Consider the following 18,009-nt stretch of genomic DNA (forward strand, 5'->3'; position numbering starts at 1 on the left):
AGTAATTATCACTTTCATTTCAGTTTAGTCTAGGGAGGTAACCAGTCATGGATTGGGACTAGTGCATACACATTCTTTAAAAAGAAATAGTGAGTGTTCTTGTGCCAGAATCTGGCACATACACATTCTATAAAAAGAAATATCAAGTGTTTTTGTGTCAGAATCTGGTGCATACACATTCTAAACAGCCTTGGCCTACATAGTCTCCTAATGATGCTAAACAAGTTTGCAAAGTTTCAAAGCTGTAGCTCTTATAGTTTTTGAGAAAGGGTGGACCTAAACAAAAATTTTAACCAAGAAACTCAAATTCTCCAAGTACAAAAAGGGCCATAATTCTGACAAAATGCATATCAGAGTTATGGGTCTTGGCCTACATAGTCCCCTAATGATGATAAACAAGTGTGCAAAGTTTCAAAGCTGTAGCTCTTATAGGTTTTGAGAAAGGTGAACCTAAACAAAACTTTTAATCAAGAAACTCAAATTTTCTAAGTACAAAAAGGGCCATAATTCTAACAAAATGCATATCAGAGTTATGATTCTTGGCCTACATAGTCCCCTAATGATGGTTAAAACAAGTGTGCAAAGTTTCAAAGCTGTAGCTCTTACAGTGTTTGAGAAAAGGTGGACCTTAACAAAAAATTTAACCAACGCTGACACCTACGCCGACGATCAAGTGACAACAATACCTCGTAGATTTTTTTCAAAAATCAGACGAGCTAAAAATGAGATATGGAATCAAAACAACCTGATGGAATTGCAGATATACAGTAAAACAAAGTGTTCAGACCCTATAACTTGCCTCTTATGATCATGCAAGGGTAAAGCAGTGGTTCCAGTTTTTTTCATACGCAAGTTGTCATCCCAGAACCACATGGGACGAACATTTTTGGGGCAGAATATAAGACATACTGTAACATATGCAAAAATTGGTTATCTGCCCCTTTATACATATTTTGCAGTCAAAGTACTGGGTTAGAGTCAAATCTTTTAGAAATTATAATTATTATTTAACATGAAAAGTAGGCTTTGTTTTCATCATCAAAAATTCATTCTGATTGGAAAATTTGCAAATTGTACATTTTTCAAATTAAGTCAGATTAGGCTGAAAGCTCCATTCACCTAAAGAGTTACAAAACTACAACAAGAGGGCCATACTGGCCCCATATCGCTCACCTGGTTAAATGGTTGCTATGAAGATTGCATTTAAGCTTGACCCCGGGGTCATGATTTGAACAAACTTGGTAGAGATCCACTAGGCAATGCTACACACCAAATATCTAAGCTCTAGGCCTTTTAGTTTATTTCTAGACATTTTTTGGAAGATTTTCCTATGTACAATCAAGTAACCCCTGGGGCGGGGCCAATTTGAAGCCGGGGGTCATGATTTGAACAAATTTTGTAGAGGTCCTCTAGGCAATGCTACATGTCAAATATCTAAGCTCTAGGCCTTCTGGTTTATTTTTAGAAATTTTTTTAAGATTTCCGATGTACAATTAAGTTACCGCTGGGGCGGGGTCAATTTTATCCCGGGGGTCATGATTTGAACAAAGTTTGTAGAAGTCTACTAGGCAATGTTACATATCAAATATCTAAGATCTAGGCCTTCTGGTTAATTTTTAGCAAATTTATGAAGATTTCACTATGTACAATCAAGTAACCCCTGGGGCTGAGTCAATTTGACCCTGGGGTGGGGGGGGGGGGGGGGGCAAGATTTGAACAAATTTTGCAGAGGTCCACTAGGCAATGCTACATGTCAAATATCTAAGCTCTAGGCCTTCTGGTTTATTTTTAAAAAATTCTGAAGATTTTTCTATGTTCAATCAAGTAACCCCATGGGGCGGGGGTCATGATTTGAACAAATTTTGTAGAAGTCTACTAGGCAATGCTACATGTCAAATATCTAAGATCTAGACCTTCTGGTTTATTTTTAGAAATTTTTAAAGATTTTCCTATGTAAATGTAAAATCAAGTGACCCCTGGGGCAGGTTCATGATTTGAACACATTTTGTAGAGGTCCACTAGGCAATGCTACATGTCAAATATCTAAGCTCTAGGCCTTCTGGTTTATTTTTAGAATTTTTTTTGAAGATTTTCCTATGTAAAATCAAGTGACCCCTGGGGCGGAGTCAATTTTGACCCCGGGGTCATGATTTGAACAAATTTTGTAGAGGTCCACTAGGCAATGCTACATGTCAAATATCTAAGCTCTAGGCCTTCTGGTTTATTTTTTAAATTTTTTTTGAAGATTTTCCTATAGAAATCTATGTAAAATCAAGTGACCCCTGGGGCGGGGTCAATTTTGACCCCGGGGTCATGATTTGAACAACTTTAGTAGAAGTCCACTAGGCAATGCTACATGTCAAATATCTAAGCTCTAGGGCTTCTGGTTTTTGAGAAGAAGATTTTTTAAGATTTTCCTATGTAAAATCATATGACCCCTCGGGCGGGGTTTATTTTGACCCCGGGGTCATGATTTGAACAAACTTGGTAGAGGTCCACTAGGGAATGCTTCACACCAAATATCTAAGCTCTAGGGCTTCTGGTTTTTGAGAAGAAGATTTTTAAAGTTTTTCCTTTCGGTTGCCATGGCAACCAGAGTTCTGCATGGGATTCAATTCTTTGAACAATTTTTGTAGAGCTTCACCCAAGGAACATTCCCGTGAAGTTTGGATGAAATTGGCCTAGCAGTTTATGAGGAGATGTCGTTTAAAGTAAAAGTTTACGGACGGACAACGGACGATGGACACCGGACGGTGAGTGATCACCATAGATCACCCTGAGCCTTTGGCTCAGGTTAGCTAAAAACACTGACTGGCAACAATAAGTTGCCACAGATATAAGTAGTCCAAGGTTGAAACTAACTGATCTTAATTCAGCAGTTAACCAGATAGAGGACCAATTAAAACTATTGAGATACAATAGGGTTATTATAACAGTAGCTCAATCTGGGATGCTGTATTCGGCTCGAGTGGATTTTGCCAGATCGGATCTCACGAGGCGCTGAGTGTGATCCGTCCTTGCAAAATCCACAAGAGCTGAATACAAAATCCCAGATCGAGCTACTGTTGTAATGACCCTTTTATTATATACCTCCATCTTTTTGTTTGTTTATTTGTAATCGAACGAAATCTTAAATGTTTGTTGATGTTAAAATGAAATGAGTGATGTTTTTGTGTGCGCTATTTATATAACTGTGTCAGCTCATGCATATTAATGAAAGTAGTCCGGCAACATTCAATATGGAAGGTACAATACAGGATTTTGGAAGGTACAATATGTGATTTTTATTCAGCCTGTTCGTATTTCTTTGTGAAATGCAAGCTGTATTTTTGACAGAATTTATATAGGTATATAATAAATCACAATCTTAAATTCCATTCTTTTCAGGAGTATTTTCAAGACAGAGCGCATGTAATCTGATAATCCTCTTACAACAAGGCAGTCTGAAAGACAGCTATATCCCCCGCCCTTGTTATGGATAGTGAAAGGGTTGATGGTATTGGGTGGAAGCATTGACGCTGTTATTTATTTTATTTTGCTGGGTTTAACGTCGCACCGACAAAATTATAGGTCATATGGCGACTTTCCAGCTTTGATGGTGGAGGAAGACCCCAGGTGCCCCTCCCTGCATTATTTCATCATGAGCAGGCACCTGGGTAGAACCACCGACCTTCCGTATGCCAGCTGGATGGCTTCCTCACATGAAGAATTCAACCCCCTGAGTGAGGCTCGAACCCACATCGATGAGGGGCAAGTGATTTGAAGTCAGCGACCTTAACCACTTGGCCGTTGAGGCCCCCTTGACATTGTTAAGTATATTTTATAGTCCATCAATGAATTTGAAAATCCTTCAAGGGGTAAGGAGATACAGAGCGGACACAAAATGGAAGGCTCAAATCTTGGACCTCGAGTTGTGACCTTGGCCTTGAGCCAACATGGCTGACTCATGAATTCTGCACATTGTCTTGATGAGGTGATCATTTGACCAGTTTCATGAAAATCCTTCAAGGGGTTTAGGAGATACAGAGCGGACATAAAATGGAAGGCTTAAACCTTTGACTTTGAGTTGTGACCTTGACCCGACACATGAGTTCTGCATGAGTTTTGATGAGGAGATCATTTGACCCAAGTTTCATGAAAATCCTTCAAGGGGTTTAGTAGATACAGAGTGGACACAAAATGGAAGGCTCAAACCTTTGACCTTGAGTTGTGACCTTGACCTTGAGCCGACATTGCTGACTCAGTTCTGCACATCGTCTTGATGAGGTGATCATTTGACCCAAGTTTCATGAAAATCCTTCAAGGGGTTTAGGCGATACAGAGTAGTCACAAAATGGAAGGCTCAAACATTTGACCTTGAGTTATGACCTTGACCTTGAGCCGACACATATGAGTTCTGCACATCGTCTTGATGAGGTGATCATTTGACCAAAGTTTCATGAAAATCCTTCAAGGGGTTTAGGAGATTCAGAGCAGACACAAAGTGTTATGGACGGATGGAGACCATTCCTATAACCCCCCACCACTCGTGGCGGGGCATTAAATATACACATTAAGTTAATTTTATCTTTGGTTCCACCCCTTAATTATAACAGTACAGAGCTACAAAAATATTCTGACACAAGATGGCAACATAAAAAACTTAGAAAAATGTAAAGAAAGAAATCTAGGAAAATGCGGAAATATAACTACTGCACCAGCAGCAATATATGCCTACCTGTAAATAGCTGTTCCCAGTTGGATCATCTAGTATAACATGAACATCCAAAGTTTCCCCAGACTTGATCTAAAATGTGAACAGAAACAATATAAAGCAAATTTTAAAAAACCTTTTCAAGTTTTCATCATTTTCTACACATCTGACCTTGAAATGTATAACTGTTCTTAACTTCTTCCCTTCTGTTTCCCTATTTTGAAGCATGCCTTATATTACACGTAAATATTTCTAAAATATTAACAAATATCATATTAATCTCTTCCATTTAGTTGTCATCCTGACCTCATTTCAAGTTTCCACTCTATATGTAGTAGGTGAAGTAACAACATCATTTGAAGCCAAGTCTTTTGGCAAATCAAAATAATGTAATGTGACTTTGTAGAGGACAACCCGAGAACCATTTGTGTTAAATTTCTAAAATGGGCTTGCATTTACTGACAAGACTTTGGTTTCTAGCAAGATTTTTTAGATTTTTTTTCAATTGGCATGGCAACCACAGATCTGCATGGAAGGATTTCTTACAACAATTCTGAAGGAGGACTTTCCAAGGAAAGTGTGGATGAAATTCACCAAGTGGTTTCGAGGAGATGTCATCTGAATAAATTGCTGATGGACAACAAAATGACAGATGTGGGTGATGGAAAAAACTCATCTTGAACAGTTTGTGCTCAGGTGTCAGAGCTAAAATGGAGACTATATGCATGTTAAAGCATGATTTGAGTTCTGCATTTTTAGAGTATATGATAAACAGCAGTACAATTGTGTGTCGCAATATTCATCCCTACTAAGAGAAATTTGTACTGATACAGTATGTATTATAACCATATAAATACCTTCTCCAATTTGTCACAGAACTCTGACATTTTGTATAGTTTATCCTCCTGACCACTATCTCCTAGAAAAAAAGGATTTGCCTTCTTTAGCTGAAAAGTAAATAAATTTCAAGTAAGCAGACAACCAGCACTGGTAACATTACAAACAATACATTTTTTTTTTAATTTAGAGTAGCTGCTTTTAACTTTTTCGCTACAGAAAATGGTGATTATTTTAACCGAAATGTTTATTGTAGAAGAATATTTGTGATATATGGCCAGCCAGTGAAACATATCACAAACTAGAGCTATCACTACAAGTGATTAATATCTGCAAAGATCTGCTTAGCTAGACAACAGTCGGGTATCTTGTAACATTATCAATATAAAGTATGTGTTACACAAATAGATTCCCTTCAGAGCAGTTATTGTTATTAAGGATTTCAAATACTCGTGTTGGCATTTATCACTATCTTACAGACTTTTCATTCAGTTCTCTTCAACAAGGCCAATGTTACAATTTAAAAGAGTGAAAAATTCAGAAAAACAGGTGAAAATTTTATAATCATGCAAAGCAGAGTTATTCTTCTCATGCTTTCATTATCTCTCTTCCCAGTCTTGCAATGTATCAGGATACACTACATTTCCTTCACTGGATTTAAAGTTATTGTCTTTAATCCTTAAAATGTGAAAAAAAAACAAAGGGATAAAATTAGGAAAACAGATGGGATAATATTATGGTTTTTGTGCATTTCATATCTCTTCATTGCTATCTATCAGTTTATCCAGTTACATTAAATTCCTTAAAGTGAAGCCAAAGTTTCTGTCTAAAACTTTGAAACATAAAGGAAGATATTTTAAAACTACACTGTTTCAAGTTACATTTCATTCCCTTCAGAGGATTTAAAGTAATTGTACTGAATGTTGAAAAGTGACTAAAAAGGGGGACGATTTTGTTAAAAATAGCAGTCAGATTTATGGGACGTAAATTGCTGTATGATCCCAGACGATTATGTGAAGTTCAAATGCAGTAACTTCATCTGCTTCAGTTTGTTTGTTTTGTTTGTTTTGGGTTTAACGCCGTTTTTCAACAGTATTTCAGTCATGTAACGGCGGGCAGTTAACCTAACCGTGTTCCTGGATTCTGTACCAGTACAAACCTGTTCTCCGCAAGTAACTGCCAACTTCCCCACATGAATTATCAGAGGTGGAGGACTAATGATTTCAGACACAATGTCGTTTATCAAATAGTCACGGAGAACATACGCCCCGCCCGAGGATCGAACTCGCGACCCCGCGGTCCGTAGACCAACGCTCTTACCTACTGAGCTAAGCGGGCGGGCTTCATCTGCTTCAGAGATATTTAAGAAAACAAAAATTCTGCAACATTTTTTAAGTCCAAATGGAGAATAATTGTTGTTTGGTTGCTGTCTTAATTATGTCATTTTTTTTACAGTGACTCAATGCAGACCTGGAGCGCCTGTATTAAATACAGACTACGGTATATACCGGATTCAAGCAATCTGAACGAAAAGTATCTTAAATGTATATACAGTGGAACTTCCGAAAACCGGACCTTCTGAAAATCGGAAACCTTTGAAAACCGCACAAAACTTAAAGTCCCGTTTTTTCTTATTCTTATTTCTATATATTTTTAACTCCTGAAAACCGGAACTTCCGAATTCTGAAAACCGGACGATTTTTGAAGGACCGTTTATATTTTAATACTTAAATTGATTTCTGAAAACCGAACAGCGGAATATTTGCCGGATTAAAAGTGTCACCTGTAAATCCAAAAACATCCATGGCAAGTTGTCAACATGTTCTTTTGTGTACCTATTAGTGGCACACGTTTATTTTGACACGCATTATAATAACAATGATCATTTGATGCAAAGGTAAAGAAGTAATCGGCGATTACTTTAATTTGAATTCAATTTATGAAGATGTGATGAATTAAATATCTTAAGTGTGAAAAACCTTCTTACTGTTTGAATAAAAGAAAGATCTATGTTTTAGTTGATTTAGTAACATCGAGTAAACTATGCATTATAAACATCAATTAAATATTGATGAACTCGGGACTTCAATGATGGTAAAATGTGTGTGGATAATATTTGAGTAAATGCTATTATTAAAGATATGTTTTGATATTTCTTATGCATGTATTTTTTATACATGCATTACTTGATTATCTTTAATGTTTGTAATTAATTCATTAATATGTTAATTAATTACTTTATACAAACTTGGACAATTATCATAAAGGATAATAATCTCTTTCATCCTATGTGTAAGAAAAGATAACTCTAGTGCACCTCGTCCGCTTTGCCTACAAATTTCCAAACTTCTGAATTCCGGAAACTTCCAAATACTGAACTTTTAGGCTGGTCCGGAGGTCGCATTTTACGTATAAACAAGGTATTAAATTATTTTCCTTTAGTGAATTACCTCTGTGATGATATCATCAATAAGACCTTCAACAGTTGTAAATTTCCCAGTAGTTGATGTCATCCCTGTGCTAAAATCTAACTCGGGTATCTCTACACTGCACATATCACTCTGAAATGGAAGATTTGTTAATTTCTCAGTAGTAGATGTAACATCAGTGCTAAAATCTAACTCTGGTATCTCTACACTACACATATCATACTGAAATGTAAGATTTGTAAATTTCCCAGAAGTTGATGTAATCCCAGAGCTAAGATCTTACTCCGGTATCTCTACACTACACATCACTCTGAAATGCTACAAACAGAAAGTGAGGGTATGTATTTGTTTAAACATTTGTAGCGGCTTCGTATTTGTATGGTTATATTTGCATTTAAATTTCCTTCTTTATTCCAATAAGCATCCGAGGTAACAAAATTCAAATTCACAAAATATAGCCTTACATGTTCCATTGAAAAGTGTTTTAACTAACACTAAATGTCATTTCAATCTTCAAAGCCATCTTTGCCTTGCCTTTCATGTAAGCTCTTTTCACAAAGACCCTTTTCTTTTTAAAATCCATAAGAAACCTTTCAATAAAGGCTTCACACTACAGTAAGCCAATTTTACCTTGAGGACATCTCTTGTCAAGTCACTAACATCGGTCATCTTTAGGCTTATTCTACGTCCTTGGGGTTCAATACCTGCCCCACCCTTCACCTCACTATCTCGTAACCCACAAGCATCACAAGAAGTGGCCATCAGCACTATTTCTTTAAAATGTGGAATATCTTGTTACACGTTAAGGATACATTCGCAGCAAAACAAACTTTACTACAGTCAAATCTGTATTAAGCAGGTGGATGCTTAACGCAGGAAGAAATAAGAACAGAATGTCAATTCCGGTAGTAAGCTGACTGGCTGCTTAAGGCAAATAGCTGTTGAATACAGGTGGCTGCTAAGGCAAGCATCACTGTATATCATAGTATGTCTTCTTAGCCACTAGTAAAACAAGGAGCTGCGTTCAATAAATGCTTGATGCCCCCAGTGGCATCCTTGTCGATAGATTTTGCACCTAAGTCCAAAACGAGGTCAAGGTCAAACTGAGGTCAGGTGATGTTTGAAGATGAGGAATGGTCACAGTTTACATCTGTATTAGTATCAATTCATTCTTGTAAGGGGTATTGATGCTAGACGAAACGGTCCCATTTGGTTAACCAAGAGATGGCCCATATAAAGCAACCTAAGTCCAAAATGAGGTCAAGGTCAAGGTCAAACTGAGGTCAGGTGATGTCTGAAGATGAGGAATGGTCACAGGTTACATCTGCATTAGTATCAAGTCATTCTAGTAAGGGGTATTGATGCTAGAAGAAACGGTCCCATTTGGTTAATCTCGTACGGACGGACGGACAGGACAATCACTATATGCCTCCCGCATCAGTAGATGCTGGGGGCATAAAAAGAATATCTGTAGCAGAAACTAAATCATGACAAAAAGGACGTAAAAGTAGCTGTGTTTTATAAAATTTTATAATTTAAAGTAAAACTTTACTTCTCTAAACATCAACAAGAGCTCCGCCAAGCGGGGCAATATACGCCCGAAGGGTTACATCAGAGGATGGGAGCAAAATTTAAAGAACTTGACTGTTGAAACCCAAAGGTAAGGAATAACAAAGGGAAGAAATTCCAAAAAAAATTCTAAATCCACAAAAAAATCCTTACCAGGTACAGGTATGTCAAAATACACCTAAAAATTGGAGGGTATCATCCATGTTGTACCACAGAAAAGTGGTCTTGGTTTTTTCCTATGGCCAATAATAAAAAAGTTTCAAAATAAGCTATTTATAGTAACACAAGAGGGCCATGAAGGCCCTGTATCGCTCACCTGACCTATTGGCCTAATGATCCACAAGATTAACATTCTGACCAAGTTTCATTAAGATATGGTCATAAATTTGGCCTCTAAAGTGTTAAATAGCTTTTCCTTCGATTTGACCCAGTGACCTAGTTTTTAACCAGACATGACCCAGATTCAAACTTGACCTAAAGATCACCAAGATTAACATTCTGACTAAGTTTCGTGAAGATACAGTCATAAATGTGGCCTCTAGAGTGTTAAGAAGCTTTTCCTTTGATTTGACCTAGTGACCTAGTTTTTGATCCCACCTGACCCAGATTTGAACTTTACTTATAGATCATCAAGATTAACATTCTGACCAAGTTTCATTAAGATATGGTCATAAATGTGGCCTCTACAGTGTAAACTAGCTTTTCCTTTGATTTGACCTAGTGATCTAGTTTTTGATCCTACATGACCCAGATTCAAACTGGACCTTGAGATCAAGATGAACATTCTGACCAAGTTTCATGAAGATACAGTCATATATCTGGCCTCTACAGTGTTAACAAGCTTTTCCTTTGATTTGACCTGGTGACCTAGTTTTTTACCCTGGATGACCCAATATCGAACACGTCCAAGACTTTATTGAGGGTAACATTCTGACCAAGTTTCATTAAGATTGGGCCCAAATTGTGACCTCTAGAGTGTTAACAAGCTTTTCCTTTGATTTGACCTGGTGACCTAGTTTTTGACCCCAGATGACCCAATATCGAACTTGTCCAAGATTTTATTGAGGGCAACACTCTGACCAAGTTTCATTAAGTTTGGGCCAAAATTGTGACCTCTAGAGTGTTAACAGTCAAATTGTTGACGATGGACGACTGACAATGGACGGACGACGAAGGACGACGGACACAGGGCGATCACTAAAGCTCACCTTTGAGCACTTTGTGCTCAGGTGAGCTAATAAAAGGGAAGAAATTCAATTTTTTTTTATTGTAAGTGAACAAAAAAGGGATCTGCCAAATAAAAACAAGAGCACTGCAATGCAGAGCAATATACACAAAGCAGTCATATATGACCGTTGACCCCTAAGTGTGACCTTGACCTTGAAGCGAGTCATCCGAAACATGCGCTCTGCACGTCGTCTCGGTGTGGTGAACATTTGTGCCAGGTTTCTTTGAAATCCTTCAAGCAGTTCAAGAGTTACAGAGCAGACACGAAACAAACTGATATGACCTTTGACCCCTAAAAGTGTGACCTTGACCTTGAAGCGAGACATCCAAAACATGCGCTCTGCACGTCGTCGGTGTGGTGAACATTAGTGTCAAGTTTCTTTGAAATCTTTAAAGGGGTTCAAGAGTTACAGAGCGGACACGAAATTGCTAACGGACGGACACCAGGGGTATAACATAATACGTCCCTTTGGGCGTATAACAAAGACAACAGGATTATGATTACCGTTAAAACTGATCGAAGAAAAAATAATGGTTTAGTTTCAGTTCACCGATGTCAGTTATCTTAACGATATGACGTCCATTTACATTGAAGTCTCTTTTTGTTTTGATAAGTACCCGGTACCTTTGTCTCTGAGGTATACATGTTGTTTTTTGTAAAGAAAAAATCTTGGTTAAGAGAACAAAATGTCTGCAAATAAGGTAGTTGTAAGTTGATGCAGTAGCGTAAAAAATGTAAGAATTTCATTTTAAATGATGAAACACAAAAGGCCAGGTACTATTAAAGAAACTTAGTAATTTGAAGCTTACAACGGTGTAAAAATCAGTTAAATTTGTGATGACTAAATAATTTGTCAAATGGAATAAATTAATCACGTTTGTTTTGACTAGTGTGCTTTTTAGTGTAAAGGATACCAACAAGTTTCATTTTGCAAGACGAAGGTGCGGTACAACCTGGACAGTTACTCTGGAACTGTAATACCTGAAGTGAAAAATAAACAAATGAAGTAATATAATCTATTGACATTATAAAAGCAGTATTGAAAAGAGATGTATTTCAAGTACTGGACAAAAATTGAGCTCCCTTTGTTTATTAAAGGAATCTTTTGCTAGGTATTACAGTTCCAAGATTTTAAGAGAAAACTGCTCTTTTACTGAAAGTTTCCACAATATAAACACCTCATTAACTTTGTTAAATGAAAAAGATTTTTTCTGAAGTATAATTTTTATGAACATGTTAGTTTGCTGTCTATAAACTTTAAGTTAAAGTCACACCTACAATAGGTCACATGACCACTTTCCAGCTTTAATGGTTAAGAAAAAAAACCCATTTGTCTCTCTGATCATTTTTCAAGCATCTAGGTAGAACCAGCAACTTTCCGTAAGCTAGCTGAAAGGTTCCTATTATGAAAGAATTCATTCTGAGTTTTACAACAACAGAGGTAAGATTAAATTATTCCAAGTCAGCCATCTTAACTACTTGGGTATGGAAGAGTCCTTAAATGAAACCAGACAAAAATAACTTCTACACAAACCTCATCCTTAGCATTAAATTCTGGCTCTGGTTCTGTCTGCTTCTCTTCAGACTCCTGTAAAATATGAATTCTATCAGTGAAAACACAGGGCGGCACGGTGGCACTGGGGTAGTGTTTGAATCCTGATCAGAATGGTCAAGAGTTTGAATCCGGACTGGAGCAGAACTTAACTGCAGTGTCCACAATCTCTCACCAAGGTTCATGTATTTTTCAGAAATCCAGGAAGCAGTCATCAAATACAGTATAGGCAAGTTGTGAGAACTTTCTCAACATTCAATGTAAAACAAATATATATCTAAACAATGGTGATAGCCGACATTCTAGTAATGTTTGAAAAAAAATATACATTATAACTCTTGTCATAAAATTGCTAGCAAAAACTTTTAAAATAATGACTGGCAATCGAAAACAAGAAATTCCTTAGAAGCTTATTTAAAGTGCTATCAAATTAAGTAAATGTGCCTCTTTTGATATCAAATGAAAAGAACAATTGAATAACACAACACTACTGTGTCCATGACAATGTCAAAGCCTGGTTGTGATTAATGAATAGTCATGTTATTGTTGCCTTAAAAGGAGCCTTTTCGAGATCTGCTTAATGTATAATAATAAAACATGTCTGACAGAGAATTTTTCACTGAAGCATAACGAGACACCATACTTACCTGTATACAGAGTGCTTCATTTTGTTCCTTGCTTCGTTTATAGTGGACCACTTTTGTTTCTGGATCAAGTTTGGGTGCAAAAGTGTCAATGTTAAGGATCAAAACGTTGCAAATTCTTTCAAATTAACGATATTTTTTTTTATAGATTTCCAAGCTGTAACTGAACTAATTCAACTAAATACAGAGTTCTCACAGTCTGTCTTACTTAACAGAGGATTATTTCAAAATCATAGGGGGGTGGGCAAAAAAGTTAATATCTGAAAGATTGCATAGCATCTCTAAGTGCCCTACAGCATCTACATACTTTATACAAATCAGAATTTCACATGGAAACATGACAACCCTTCAAATATTGTTCCAGTTGTCAACTCAAAAACATATTTTCACAACATTTGGATAATGTATCCTGTATGATTGGGCCCCTGAAACCAAACTCACCAACCAATCTGGCTTTCATCACGCTACAAGCAGACCAATAAGATCAGGCAAGATAACAAGAGCTGTCAGTGGACAGCGTGCTCGACTATTCTCAGTGCCTGATAGTATAATATAAGCTATGAGTAAAACTTTAACATTACAATAAGCATATTCTAAGTCGAAAAGGGGCCATAATTCAGTCAAAATGCTTGAAAGAGTTGCCTCCTCCTTTTTACAGACTGGGGTCATGATGGTAAACAAGTATGCAAAATATGAAAGCAATATCTCAATGGACTTTGAAAATATTTGGGGTGGTACGCAAACTTTAACATTTATTCTAAGTCGAAAAGGGGCCATAATTCAGTCAAAATGCTTGATAGAGTTGCCTCCTCCTTTTTACAGACTGGGGTCATGATGGTAAACAAGTATGCAAAATATCAAAGCAATATCTCAATGGACTTTGAAAATATTTGGGGTGGTACGCAAACTTTAACATTTGTGTGACGCTAACGCTCACGCCGACGCGAGTAGGATAGCTCCCCTATTCTTCGAATAGTCAAGCTAAAAATTACTGAATCAAGCAAATTCTAGACAATAATGTGGCCTATAGATCTTATTAGTGACCATGTCTTAGCAAACAAAGGATATGGATTTTCTATAAAACTGTTTCCACTAGGATCATCCAATACCTGGAAAAAAGTAAAATACTTCAACATTACAAACTGGTAAATACTTCAACTTTACAAACTGGTGGACATGTACATTGCTAAAAAGCAACAGATCAGTTTAACAAAATTACACTCTTAGACTGATGTTAATGTTTTTCTCCAAACTGAATTGGGTCCTAGGTAGAAATTCTAGTTTTGAGAGCAGTGTAACAATTCTAGAATCTGATTGATTGATCCCGAGCATACAATTTTAAAACTGACCAATGGTAAGGTTGCACTCTCAAACTGGTCTTCAGACTGGGTTTTACACGTATTTTAATTTTTTGACTATTAAAAAAAGGATGTCTGTAAAAGACTTAAATGCCTACAAATTATTTTATGCCTTGGAGATTAAAGCAAAATTTAAGTACTTAAATCAATATCCTCCAAGACAATTTCTTAGATACTTTCAAGATAATCAAAGTCTTACAAGGTGGAATGGTGATTTTAATGTCTTTAACTCAGTCAGTTTCTCCACAAATTTGTCTATCTGTGCTGCATCATCTGGGTGCTGAATCTACAACATAAAACATAAGACATTCTAAATAAGTGCTAGTTTATTTTGTTTGATTTTATGCCATTTTTCAACAGTTTTTCAATTATACTTGGTGGCCATTATCCTAACAGTATCCCTTCACATAACTGAATAACATTCCTATAAGCTTGCATGACACCAAGTCAAATACTTTTCAAGATGCATGCAACACAAACTTTTAGAATTTCAATGTATATTTTTGATTAAGTCAAGGGCCATATAAACACTGGTCTTGCAAATCCCAAACAAAACCCCCCGAGTGCAAAACTTCACACACTGAATAATATTCCTATCAGGTTAAATGACTCCAGTTCATATATTTTTAAGACATATGCAACAAACATTTTTGTGTTTTCTGAATATCTTTTACAAAGTCAAGGACCACCACTCTGGTTTGGTTGAGCGACTGCAAGTGCACAACTTTACATGCAGAATAACAATCCTATTATGTCTCATGAGTTTTGGGTTACAAGAGACACAAACTTTACAAATATTTTTTACTAAGCAAAGGGCCTTAACACCGGTCCAGCTGAGTGAAATCCTATACAATACCTCAGGTGCAGAACTCCACACGAACAATAAACCTATTATGTTTCATGACTCTAGGTGAAGTACTTCAAGACACATGTGATACAGACTTTTAGGCCCTTTATACAAATTTTTGACTGTCAAGGGTCATAACTCGGGTCTTACTAAATGAACTCCCAAACGAAATCCCAGGTGCACAACATCACATGAATAACAATCCTTTGAAGTTTTATGACTCTAGGTCAAATAGTTTTTTGAGATATTCATGACGCAAATTCGGATGGAGGGAAAGACATCTGGATGGATGGACAGACAGATGTACGGACAACAGTTTAATCTATTGTAAGTGGACTGCGCTTCCTAAAACATTTGAAGGGGCCTCCGTGGCCGAGTGGTTAGAGTCGTTGACTTGAAACTATTTGCCCCTCATCGATGTGGGTTCGAAACCTCATTTGGGGCGTAGAATTCTTCACGTGAGGAAGCCATCCAGCTGGCTTACGGAAGGTCGGTGGTTCTACCCAGGTGCCCGCTCGTGATGGAATAGTGCACGGAGGGGCACCTGGGGTCTTCCTCCACCATTAAAGCTGGAAAGTCGCCATATGACCTAAAATTGTGTCGGTGCGACGTTAAACCCAACAAAATAAATAAATAAAATAAATAAAAACATTTGGCGGCTACAAAAAGCACAACATGCAACATTACATAATTGAAATACAGTAGCCAATCATTTTATTTTACTGTTAAGTCATCAATTTTTACGGGGGACTAATTTTTGTGTATTTTACCCAAAAAAGCAGTAAAATTCCCATTCATTTTTGTTCAAAGGTCAAATCTACAAAGTTACATCCAAACGAGATAGCCCTTTTCACCAAAACCATGAAATTTCACGCCAATGAAATTGAATGATTCACGTTTTTTTGTTGTTGTTTTGTTGGGTTTAATGTCACACCAACACAATTATAGGTCATATTGCGACTTCCCAGCTTTTCATGGTGACGGAAGACCCCAGGTGCCCTCTGGGCATTAATTCATTACAGGCTGACACCTAGCTAGAACCACCAACCTTCCGCAAGCCAGCTAGATGGCTTCCTTACATGAAGAATTCTACGCCCCAAGTGAGGCTCGAACCCACATCGGTGAGGGGCAAGTTATCTGAAGTATGTTAACCACTCCACCATGGAGGCCCCAAATGATTCACATTATCTTTTGCAATTGTAAAACTGAAATGTAAAACCTACCCTTCTCAGTACTTGGTCCTGATTTAAACCCTCTACAGCTCTATTAATCATGCCTTCAACTGTGGTCATAACTTGAAAGAATAGAATTATAATTGTCCTTAATAAGACTATATATATGCCAATTTGGCTAAGTGGAAAACAGTTAAGCTACTCAATTTACAGAAGAAGTGAAAAATTTCAATATCCCCATTTAAAGGTGCTAAATCAGATTTTGCTCAAAGTAATGGTTTTGTTCAAAATCTAAACATCTGATTATTTTCACTTATTTATGGGCTATGTGAGTATAATACATGTTAGATTTTGACTGAAGGTATGTTTAAACTGATTTTCCTATCCTTGTTGCCTAACCAAGATAGAGTTATTATAGCATAAGACTTTGTACTGATTTGAAAAACACACTTAGCCTATGTAATTATATGAATATAAGAACTTTTACATTAACAAATACATATTTTTGAAGGTTTTAACTTAATTCATGGAATGATCTTCCTCATTAAAAATGTTTGGCAGTCAATACACACATAATCTAGAGAGGGACAAGTACATAAATGAATTACCTCCTTTGTTTGGTGGGGATTCAAATTCAAGTTCTGGTATCGAGATAGTTGCCGAGTCTGTCTGGACAACCTGTCTGTTTAAGTCCTGAAATAGGTATCAACATAGTAATTCATCAGTGTACATTACATGTATTTTGTAATACTTTTTACTAATTTAGACCATGATTCTTTTTAAAGGGTCAAAGAGAATAATCTCCCAATGTAACTTTACCACAAGAATGTCACTTTGAAACTGAGAAAAAAGAAATGACTAAGTTGTCTTTAAATAAAAATATTTGGCTCTTAAATTGCTACACATAACCAGAAGTTGTAAAGAACCCAGGACTGGCCTTGCAACAAAACAGGAAAACTAGAAGTCATTTTAAATAAATGAGCCGCGCCATGAGAAAACCAACATAGTGCATTTGCGACCAGCATGGATCCAACCAGCCTGCGCATCCGCGCAGTCTGGTCAGGATCCATGCTGTTCGCTAACGGTTTCTCTAATTGCAATAGGCTTTGAAAGCGAACAGCATGGATCCTGACCAGACTGCGCAGATGCGCAGGCTGGTCTGGATCTATGCTGGTTGCAAATGCACTATGTTGGTTTTCTCATGACGCGGCTCAAATACTATTTCTACTCACTTGTGGAGTAATCACTTTGACAGTATATTTCACAGCTTTGTCTTGTATTCTACCAGCCGATTGTAGTTCAGAATTGTTAGAACCACACTGATCACAACTGAATGATGAGACTATCACCTCTCGAAAAAATGGAATTCTTGTCAAGAACAGACGAGTCATACCCTGCAAAATTAACATGTAATTAAAGCTATTTAAATTGCCCACAGTTAGGGTGAAATTTTTCAACATGTTCATTTACATCAAGTTTGGCATAAGAACGCATAAAATATATAATACTGAAAAAAGATAAAGTGGGTGAAAATACAGTTTAGGTGTTGGTAAAAAAGCAAGAAGAATGTAAATTTTCTGCATTATTTCAAAAGCATTGCAACCATTTACTACCTCCAGCACAATATTTTATGTTATTTATAAGAATATCTTGCAAAAATCTTTTATCGTTAATTTAGTA

The 18,009-nt window shown here is 36.8% G+C and overlaps 1 protein-coding gene across 2 annotated transcripts in view; it reads right to left on the reverse strand.

Annotated features, from left to right (window-relative positions):
• LOC123559500 (zinc finger protein ZPR1-like) overlaps nucleotides 1-18,009 on the reverse strand; it is a 30,289-nt gene that overhangs the window by 3,445 nt on the left and 8,835 nt on the right. Inside the window, exons 2-14 of one of the 2 annotated variants that reach the window (XM_045351377.2) lie at nucleotides 17,562-17,723; nucleotides 16,938-17,022; nucleotides 16,381-16,451; nucleotides 14,510-14,596; nucleotides 14,021-14,061; nucleotides 12,956-13,037; nucleotides 12,291-12,344; nucleotides 11,671-11,737; nucleotides 8,590-8,750; nucleotides 7,981-8,091; nucleotides 5,551-5,640; nucleotides 4,718-4,786; nucleotides 31-180 (exon numbers count right to left, since the gene is read on the reverse strand). In XM_045351377.2, coding sequence (XP_045207312.1) covers nucleotides 46-180; nucleotides 4,718-4,786; nucleotides 5,551-5,640; nucleotides 7,981-8,091; nucleotides 8,590-8,750; nucleotides 11,671-11,737; nucleotides 12,291-12,344; nucleotides 12,956-13,037; nucleotides 14,021-14,061; nucleotides 14,510-14,596; nucleotides 16,381-16,451; nucleotides 16,938-17,022; nucleotides 17,562-17,723 — 1,215 coding nt within the window. In that variant the 3' untranslated portion in view covers nucleotides 31-45. Of the gene's footprint in view, nucleotides 1-30; nucleotides 181-4,717; nucleotides 4,787-5,550; nucleotides 5,641-7,980; nucleotides 8,092-8,589; nucleotides 8,751-11,670; nucleotides 11,738-12,290; nucleotides 12,345-12,955; nucleotides 13,038-14,020; nucleotides 14,062-14,509; nucleotides 14,597-16,380; nucleotides 16,452-16,937; nucleotides 17,023-17,561; nucleotides 17,724-18,009 lie in introns of those variants that run through there. The other variant, XM_045351378.2, reaches the window with a different exon arrangement.

The sequence above is a fragment of the Mercenaria mercenaria genome, chromosome 10 (genome assembly GCF_021730395.1).
Source record: "Mercenaria mercenaria strain notata chromosome 10, MADL_Memer_1, whole genome shotgun sequence".
In the NCBI taxonomy this organism is placed as follows: Eukaryota; Metazoa; Mollusca; class Bivalvia; order Venerida; family Veneridae; genus Mercenaria; species Mercenaria mercenaria.